Source organism: Leptonychotes weddellii, chromosome X, assembly GCF_054177405.1.
Source record: "Leptonychotes weddellii isolate Sample4059 chromosome X, ASM5417740v2, whole genome shotgun sequence".
Lineage (NCBI taxonomy): Eukaryota > Metazoa > Chordata > Mammalia > Carnivora > Phocidae > Leptonychotes > Leptonychotes weddellii.
This window is the reverse complement of record NC_138385.1, coordinates 68,132,028-68,142,356: the sequence shown is the minus strand read 5'-3', so window position 1 is coordinate 68,142,356 and position 10,329 is coordinate 68,132,028. Positions and strand designations below refer to the sequence as shown.

The following is a 10,329-nucleotide window of genomic DNA, read 5'->3' as shown; positions in this document are numbered from 1 at the left end:
GGATATGCCGTGTTGTCCCACCTGTTGTTTCTGTTTGTTTTGATGTAAAGAGGCCAAGTTAGGAGACCTCCTTTGGTCCAGAAGATTCTCCTAGAGGAATTGACATAGGACTTGCCTGCTTGCCTCTCATTTTTTCTTGCCCCATATTTTGTGGTTGTGGAGCCAGATGCAGTTACCTATGTGAAAGGAAAGGCTCAGAGTGACATCCTTTGAGCTTGGGCTGGAACGTGTTGCTGAACACCACATCTTTCAAGATGGTCCTCCTCAGCATCCTTAGAATTCTTCTTTGGGGACTGTTGCTTTTTATGGAACACAGGGTCCAAATGACAGAGGTAGGGCAGCCCTCTACTGCCCTCATGGCTGACGCCCCTTCCTTGCCCCTGATTCGGGAGCTGCTAGAAGAAGCTCCTGGCAAGCAGCAGAGGAAGCCCCAGGTCCTAGGGCATCCTTTGCGGTACATGCTGGAGTTGTACCAGCGTTCAGCTGATGCACGTGGTCACCCTAGGGAGAACCGCACCATTGGGGCCACCATGGTGAGGCTGGTGAGACCCTTGTCCTCCGTAGCAAGGCCTCTCAGAGGTGAGTTATCATACCATACTGTCCTGTAGGGAAGAGAAATGGGGAAAAAGAGTGTAGAGAAAGGGGATCTGTGAGTTTATTGTCAGGCTTCATTGCCTAGTGTGTGAGTTGTTTTCTCAGGCTTGGATTTCAAAGGATGGAAAAGTTGGAAGAAGTTGGCTTCAAGCCTGCTTCCCTCTAGGGTCCCAATTTAAGAACAGATTTCCTTGGGGCCTACCTGAGGAATCTCTCCTAGACCTCGGGAAAACTGAATGATGTGTCAGCTCCTATCTTTCAAAGAAAGTCTTATTGCTTGTTATGTCACTGAAAACTATAATTGAGAAATATTCCTATGCATTCTTGTGGGGGGGGGCTCTTTATATGTGGTTGTATTCTTACAGGGCAAAGAGCATAGGATATTGAGTTGGGGAAATTTACAAGGATGGACAGAAACAAATTAATATCGGAAGGTCTGTATACCTGGTTAGGTGAACATATAATCCTTAAGGACGACTGCTACCATTAGCTGTCATGGAACAATTAGCCTAATTTTTAAAGATAAGAAAACTAAAACACAGAAGTCAAATAACTTGCAAAGTTAACATAGACAGTGGGTAGCAGAGATAGGATTTGAGGTTAAGTCTGCCTGATTCTGAAGTCTCCATAACTTCTCAAGTGTTTAGATATAGTACATTGATATCCTTGTATACCAAGCAGTTTTTCTATTAAGTCTATGTTGTTAGTCTGGGTTTTTGGTACTAAAGGTATTTTGGAATTTTCTTTGTTCCCATGATGCTTGATTTAAAAAATATCTTCATTAGATACTGATCCAGGAAACCAGTGGGCTTCTGAAGTGCAGGGCTTTCTAGGGAATGCAGAAAGTCATCAACTTCTAGGAAATCTTGGGAACCTGGTGAGATTAATTTTGGGCCTTTCCTAGTTTACATTCCCTCCTTTAAATGAAACAACCAATATTCTCCTAGCTAACCTTTATTGTGAGTTTACCATGTGCCAGGCATTGGGCAAAACACGAACATTATCTTCCTTAATCCTCACCACTAGCATGTGAGGTAGGTACTATTAACATAATCATTTTATAGGTGAAGAAACTGAGGCTCAGAGTAACTTACTCAATGTAACACAGCTAGTAATTGGTAGAACTGGGTGTCAAACCCAGGTTTTTGGGCTCCAGAGCTTGTGCTCTTAATCATTCTGCTGTGCTGACTCAACAGATTTTAATTGAGCACCCCGCACAGTGTTTGGGTTGGGTCTGAAGGGCAAATAACTGTTTCCCTGACCTCTAGGAGCTCCCATTAAGGTAGAATGGACAGATAAGTAATCACAAAATGGTGTTAGAGCATGACCAATGCTTTGACAAGGATAAGCAGTAGGGCTCCCAGGACATGAAAGAAGAAATAAGTCACTGCTTAAAGCCAGCAAAGGGAAGCAGGGAGACCATGAAAGACTTCACTGAAGAGCTAATATTTGAGCTGGACCCTGAGGAAGGAGTAAGGAGACTGTGCATAGAGGCAGAGACATGCATTCTGATTGAGGAAAGGGAAAATAGCTTGGGGTGGGTGGAGATTCACTCAACAAATATTTAACACCTACTGAAGGCTAGGCACTGTTTTAGGTGCTGGCATACAGATATGATCAAGACAGGCATGGTTTTCATGGGTGAGACAGATAAGTAAACACAGATAATTGCAAATTGTGGTAAGTGCTATCAAAGAATGAAATAGGTTTTGATAGAGAATAACAAATCCTCCCTTTATATGGGATTGTCAGGGAATGCATCTTCGAAGAGGTGACATTTGAGCTGAGACCTGTAAGATAAGAAACTAAGCATGAGCAAAGTAGAGAGAAGCCTGATTTAGGCAGAGGGAACCATGTGTACAAAGGCCTAGAGGGTGGAAACAAGCTTGTCTGACTTGAAGATTAGAAGGAAGATCAGTGTGGCTGGCGCGTATTGAGCATTGTGGAGAGTGGCAGGGAATGAGGCTGATGAGAGGCAGGGACTTATAGGCCATTGTAAGGAATCTGGATTTCATTCTGAGTGCAGCAGAAAGCTGTGCAAATAAACTTTGTACAGATGATATGGAGCTAGAAAGGAGGGCACTATCTTGGTCTGACTGTGGGACATACTGGCATCTAGGGACTCTGGAAAGAATCCAGAAATGGATGACAAGAGCACAGGGCAGATCTCTCCATTAGGAGATGACCCAGCTGAATTGAACTTGCCTGGAGAGCTATGCCGGGTTCAATCACACAGGATGTGTGAGTCAGCCATTTCCCTGAAAAATTCTGAGCAGACCCTTCCTGGCTCTGATCCTTAGCCACTCCACCCTGCTTCAGGAAATATGTGATGTCAAGGTCTGAAAGGAAAGGGCAGTTCCTCACCAGACAGCCTGCTAGAGGTTGGGTTGGGCTCCTTCTCAGGCAGGGTGGGGCAGGTGTATGGGTGGGCCTCTTGGAAAGATGGTTATAAGATGGGAATGTAGAATAACTTGAGAAAGCAAATACAAGTCTGGCTTGGGCTTTGTGTGAATGATGTCCAGTGCCCCAAACTTGAGGGTGTATTGAGCAGAAGTTGAATCTGAACTATGAAAAAATATCCTGATGCTTCAAGACATTAAAGCACTTCTACATTGGCCCAGTCCAGGCCTACTGAAAAATCCAAGCTTGTGGATTCAGGGAAGGAGGAAGGTTAGGTAAATAATATGTAAATTAACATGCAAATGTTTAGCGATAAGATGTTTGAAGATAAAAGGAGGCATTTTCCTGCAATGCCTGGTTTTTGTAATCTTTGCTCTTGACCTTTTTTCCAGGAGGGGGTGCAGAAATTCAGAGCACTGCAGGCCCAGCCTTCCAACCCTTTGGCCACTGGGTGTCAGCATTTCAGTCTGGATTAAAACGCTTAATCGCCAAGAGGCTTTCAGCTTCTAGTAGAATTCTTAGCAAACAAAATATTTATCTGACCAAGGCCTTGTTGAAAATGGTATTTAGGGGAATGGTGGTACAATGAATGCAGTATATGAAGAATCATTTCCAGTAAAGAGTGAACAAAGAGAGACAGGGTTAAGGGGGAACAGGTTTAAGAAGGAACAGCTGCTCAAGAAGCAATTCTTAATGTAGAAGGTAGAAATGGCAAAACAGCTGCCCCCACTATGGGTAAATAGAATTATTTTGTAGCATCTTGGCCCCAGATTTGAAGGGATGGCAGGCCATAGATAGTCCCCAATATCGGACTGTTACCTCAAAGTTACATCTGTATAATGGTATGACAGAAGGACTCATTCTTAATTCATGCATGTCTCAACAATTCTCTTAATTGTTCATTTTTAATAGTCAACTAATAAAGACTATCCTCTTCCATACACACAAAAGAATTACATATTTGATGTTTGTTGTTTTTTTTTTTTCCCATCTAGTGCTGAGTGATCTAAAAATGGAACACAATTTCTTTTTAAAGGAAACCTACTTGGGCTCAAATCTTGATTCTACCATATGCTGGCTATATGTCCTCTGGCATAGCTTCTCTGAGCCTCAATTTCCTTGTCTGCAAAATGGTGATAATTACTATCTCATAAGGCTATTGCAGATTAAAGAGCTAATGCTTTAAAACATCTAATAGTAAATGCTCAACAGATGATAGTGATTATCATGATCTTTATTTTTAGGGCTGCTTACAGCTGTTAGTTTGTATTGAGCAGATTTGTGAGGGAGATCCAGGCTAGCAGGTAAGAAGCTAATCCTCTGCTCTTGTCCCCTCTAATGCAGGCCCCTGGCGTATAAAGACCCTGGATTTTCTTCTGAGACCAAACCAAGTAGCATACCAACTAGTCAGAGCCATTGTGGTTTACCGCCACCAACTCCACCTAGCTCATTTCCATCTCTCCTGCCATGTGGAACCCTGGGTCCAGAAAAGCCAAACCAACCACTTTCCTTCAGGAAGAGGTTCTTCAAAGCCTTCCTTGCTGTCCAAAGCTTGGACAGAGATGGATATCACACAACATGTTCGGCAAAGGCTCTGGAATCCCAAAGGACGCAGGGTTCTACGACTCCGCTTCATGTGCCGGCAGCAAAAAGGTAGTGAGGTTCTTGAATTTCAGTGGCATGGCACTTCATCCTTGGACACTGCCTTTTTGTTACTCTATGTCAATGACACTCATAAAAGTGTTCAGAAGGCCAAACTTCACCCCAGAGGCCTGGAGGAGTTCATGGAAAGGGACTCTTCTCTTCTCTTGCGGAGGACCCGGCAAGCAGGCCGTATCACATCTTGGGTCCCTGGCCTCTCCAAGGAACATGATGGGCCTAAAAGTAACCAGTGTTCCCTCCACCCTTTCCAGGTCAGCTTCCACCAGCTGGGCTGGGATCACTGGATTATTGCTCCCCACGTATATACCCCAAACTACTGTAAAGGAGCCTGCCCTCGGGTACTACACTATGGTCTCAATTCCCCCAATCATGCCATCATCCAGAACATTGTCAATGAGCTGGTGGACCAGAGTGTCCCTCGGCCCTCCTGTGTTCCTTATAAGTATGTTCCCATTAGCATCCTTTTGGTTGAGGCAAATGGGAGTATCTTGTACAAGGAGTATGAGGATATGATTGCCCAGTCCTGCACATGCAGGTGATAGCAAAGGTAAAGCTAGCTCAGGTGTTCCGAGAAATTGGAAAAGAGTTTAACATAACAACAAACATCAATGTTTGAAGCAGCAAATGTTCTACCTGTGATCTTCTACCCATTCTGTGGGTTCCATTCTTTGCCGTGTTACTTAAGTCTCTTCTCCCCATGTATGAGGTTCTCACTTTATACAAACAGTTCTGATACCAAACATTAGTACATCTTGACCACTTGTCAGAGCCCTTAAAGATGTTCTTTTGGAGATACCCAGCTTTCTTGTCTTTTTTACAGTGACCTTGTCAAAAGTCACCAGTCCATGATGGTAGAACTTTCGCAATTGTCCTACTAAGGCCTGCAAAGGTGAAATCTTCCTAGTATCCATCATTTGAGGCTTTCTAGAAGACCTTGGGTTAAGAAAGCCACTTGAGATTTTACTCCTATGTTGCCTCCTATATCCTCAAAACTAGTACCTAATCAGAAAGACTGCCTGCTTCTTTGCTTGCATTGCCCTCTGAATCTAAAACTGACTTTTCTCAGATGGATTAAAAATATTTAGGTAATAAACTCCATTAAAGTCTTTGGAGGGAAACAGGAGTCTTTCTAAGATATCAGGAATTTTTCTCTCAGCCTCTGAATCTGGGGAAAGTATCTGGGATTCCCTTCTCCAGGGTAAGGAGAACAGCCTTTAATAAGACTAATAGGAAAACTTGAATATGGAGCTGAGAGGATAATCACTTCAAAACCACCTGCATCTATGGTGTAGAGAGGGATTGCTGTCATTGCTGATTAGGATTATGTGTGGGGGAGTCATTTTAAACTTTCTAGGGAACAATGGATTTCACAGGGCATTGTTTTATTTAACACTTAAATCCTTGTTAATTATCACAAAGAAAGCTCCCTGGCGGCTCAGAGGCTGGGAGTTGGCCTGGTTGGGGGTGGAGGAGTAGAAGACTGCAGCCAGGAAGCTTGAAGAGCTGTGGGGGAAGGGTGAGATGTTCTGAGGCCTGTGGCCAACTTCTTTCTGGGCTTGCCTGTTTGTGAGTTCAATCTGGCTCTGGGCTGGATCTCTGGGGGGAGATGGGCTTGCTGTTTGGGGAGGGATGAAGTACTGCTTAGACTGAATGATGTTTGCAGTGTGACTCTTTTCTATTCCTATACTGTGCTGAAGTGATGGAGACTGGGCTGTGTTACAAATAAATCATTTTTGTTGTTGTTGTTAAAGAGAATCTCGAATGTTTGGGGGATTGGGAGGGAGTGGGTGGAAGGAATTTATTTCCTTTGTTCCCTTTAACTGTGGTGGGGAGCTCAACCCCAATCTCCAAGGGTGGGGCTGCAGACTCCTATGAGGTTCTCTCTTAAGGCAGTACTGCTAGTGATCAGCCCTCCCCAAGGGGCCCCTTTGAGGAAGCCCAGTAAGTCATTTCCCCTGCCCAACTTTTCTTTGACTAGTCTTATGGCCATTCACAGTGGGATGGGACTGATTTAGGGTAGGTGTATGTATTTGCCAATTGTAAACCCCTTCCCCACCACCACCATTTTTCTTACCTGTCCATCAAATTCACTCACCTTACTGTTTCCCTTCTCAATAACTAGTTCCAGCCAAACAAAACATCTTACACATCTATAAATATACAAATTTTATTCTTCCAGAGGAGCTGTTTTTTTTAATATCCTTTCATCTAACTTATATCTTTAGGAGTCAGCTCAGACATTTATTTCCTCAATGACCCCATGACACCCCAGACTTGGGTAGATGCCCTACCTCTGTTCTCACATAGCACTATTTGCTTTCCTTTAACACATTCTAATGTAACTTTGTTGCCAAAAGATGAGATCCTTTGAGGATTTTCAACTGTTTTACCCATCTCCATATTACTGGAGCCTGGACATAGTAGGTCCTCGATGAATACAAACATAAGACAGTGATACTTTGTGTGATGCATTCTTAACATGAAACATTTTAGTGTTCCCATTTCATTTATTTTCTATTGGAATAAATGTAATATAAGATATCTGTTGTATATAAAGATTATTTTTGTACTCCATTATTTCAAAACCATGATTCAAGTTGCAGTGTAATGTGACAGCTATGCTCTTGAATGAGGCAGTTTCAGAATCATTGTAATATGTGGCAAGTTGACATAGAAAAAATGTGGGCTTCCAGTCTAGATATTTCCCTAGCCTGCTTGGGGTAGACACAAATACCTGACAGGCCTGAAGACAGACCTTTTTCACAGGACCAGATTCTGAATTGAGCATTTCAGTGTTCAGAATTTTCAGAAAATCATGGTCTCCTAGCTTTGAGTCCTGAATACATCTGAAACTTAATACATCTGAAACTTAATCTTTTTATGAAAGGCTCAGGGTTAATTGGCCACATTATCCATTAAGCCTTGAGTTGTCAGAATACCCAAGGAAAATACTGGCAGGATGGAGTCATTTGTGGCTGATGTCAGGTGGCTTTTCCTTTGAAAAACTGCTTTCAACTCAGCATTCTTCCCTCAAATCTGAAGTAAGATATATATACCTCAAACATTCTTTTGGAAGGAAGGAAATAACTTGCTAGTGGAGGAGGGTATGTGGGAGTCTGTCTGCCCAGGTGGGTAGGGAGAAACGGTTACTTGGTCCAGAAAGGGAAAGCAGAGAGCAAAGTCCACCTTGTCCCGGCTTTCCCTGTGAATAGACCAGAACTTCATTCAATGTATGGTTGCAAAACGAGCAGGCATTTAAGCTTGATTCTAATCCTGGAGGTCTGTTGCATTTACCTTGGTAGTATATTCTATCCATTCTGGACCAAGCTGAAAAGCACGTGAAATTTCAGTTCTACCAAATATTTGGGTACCTCATTTTGTAAAAGGTTTTATATCTTCAGTTAGTTCTCCCAACAGCACTATGAAACAGGAGGTATTTGCTCCATTTTTTAAAAAAATAACTGTTTTGAGATATAATTTGCATACCATAAAAGCCACCATTTTAGTTGTTTAATTCAGTGGGTTTTAGTATATTCAAAGTTGTGCAAAATTCACTACAATCATTTTTACCACAAAAAAAGCCCTTGCCCTGTAGCCATTAATCTCCATCCCTCTATGCCAACCCTAGGCCCTGGTAAGCACTGATCTACTTTATTTTCTATAGATTTTAGATATTTATATAAGTCAAATCATATAATATTTGGCTTTTTGTGACTGCTTCAATTTAGCATAATGCTTTCAAGGTTCATCTGTGTTGTTCATTCCTTTTTATTTCTGAATAAAATTCTATTGTAGAATATACCACATTTTCTTTATCCATTCATCAGTTGATAGGCACTTGAATTGTTTCTACTTTTTGACTATTATGAATAATGACGCAATCTTGTGCTGAGCACCAGGTGTTGTATGTAAGTGTTGAACCACTAAATTCTACACCTGAAACTAATATTATACTGTATGTTAACTAACTGGAATTAAAAACTCGGAAGAAAAACAGAAAAAGGAATAATGCTGTCATGAATGTTCCTGTGCAAGTTTTTGTGTGGACCTATATTTTCAATCCTCTTATGTATATACCTAGGAGTAGTAATGCTGAATCCTATAGTAACTCTGTTTAACATTTTGAGTAACTGCTGAACTATTTTCCAAATTGGCTGTATCATCTTACAATCCAGCAATGTATGAAGGTCTGAATTTCTCTACATCTTCACCAATACTTTTTATTGTCTTTTTTATTTTAGCCATGCTAGTGGAGGTGAAATGGTATTTCATTGTGGTTTTGGTTGCATTGATGAATAATGTTGAGAATCTTTTCATGTGCTTATTTGCAACTTGCATATCTTCTGTCAATAAATGTCCATTCAAGTCATTTGCCCAGTTTTTAATTGAGTTGTCTTATTGAGTTGTAAAAGGTGTTTTTTTTTTAATATTCTAGATGTTAGTCCCTTATCAGATGTATGATTTACAAATATTTTCTCTAATTCTGTGGGTTTTCTTTTAACTTTCTTGATGGTGTCCTTTGAAACACAAAAGTTTTTAATTTGGAAAATGAATCAACTATTTTCATCTTTTGTTGCTTGTGCTTTTGGTGTCATCTAAAAATATTGAATAATCAAGGTCATAAAGACAAACACTGATGTCTTTTCCTATGTGTGTGATCATTTTAGCTGTAACATTTAATCCATTTTAGTTAATTATGGATATGGTGTGAGGTAAGAGTCTAAATCCATTCATTTGCTCGTTGATATCCAGTTGCTGCAGCATCATTTGTTGAAAAGACTAATCTTTCCCCCATTGAATTGTCTTGGGACTCTGGTTCAAAATGGACCATAAATATAAGGGTTTATTTCTAGACTCTCAATTTTGTTTCATTGATCCATGTCTATTCTTACAACAGGATATAACACTGTCTTGATAACTCTAGCTTTGTGTAAGTTTTGAAATTGGGAAATGTAAATCCTCCAAATGTTTTCTTCTTCACCAAGATTGTTTAGGCTATTCTGGGTCGCTTGTATTTCCATGTGAATTTTAGGATCAGATTTTCAATTTCTGAAAAAATACCAGCTTTTTTTTTTTTTTTTTTGATTAGGGACTGCATTAAATCTGTAGATAAGTTTGGGTAGTATTTCTTAATATTATCACGTCTTCTGATCCATAAACATGGGATGTCTTTCCATTTATTTAGGCCTTCTTTAATTTTTTCAATAATGTTTTGTCATTTTTCAGCATATGCTTACACTTTAAGTTTATTCCTAGGTTTTTAATTCTTTCTGATGCTATTATAAAAGGAATTTTTCTAAATTTCATTATCAGACCATTAATTGTTAGTATAGAGAATTATAATAGTTTTTGTACATTGAACTTGTACCCTGCAACCTTGCAGAACTCCTTTATTAGCTTCAACGGTTTGGGTGGCTTTCTTAGGACTTTCTATATGCAAGTTTATGTCATCTGTTGAATAGAGATGGTTTTATTTTCTTTCAATCTGGACGCCTTCTTTTTTTTCTTGCCTTTACTTTGGCTAGAACCTCCAATTCAATGTTAATAAAAGTAGTGAGAGCAGACATTCTTGTTCCCAATCTTAGGAGGAAAGTATTCAGTCTTTTAGCAGTAAGTTTGATGGTAGCTGTGATTTTTTCACAGATGCCCAACTTCAATACTTACTTTAAAGCT

The 10,329-nt window shown here is 40.5% G+C and overlaps 1 protein-coding gene across 1 annotated transcript; it reads left to right on the top strand.

Annotated features, from left to right (window-relative positions):
- The first annotated feature begins 233 nt into the window (after positions 1-233).
- On the top strand, positions 234-5,309 carry BMP15 (bone morphogenetic protein 15). The gene is made up of 2 exons (XM_006751099.2): positions 234-579; positions 4,339-5,309. Exons 1-2 carry the CDS (start codon positions 255-257, stop codon positions 5,193-5,195), a joined length of 1,182 nt encoding a protein of 393 aa, XP_006751162.2. The 5' UTR covers positions 234-254; the 3' UTR covers positions 5,196-5,309.
- The last annotated feature ends 5,020 nt before the right edge of the window (positions 5,310-10,329 follow it).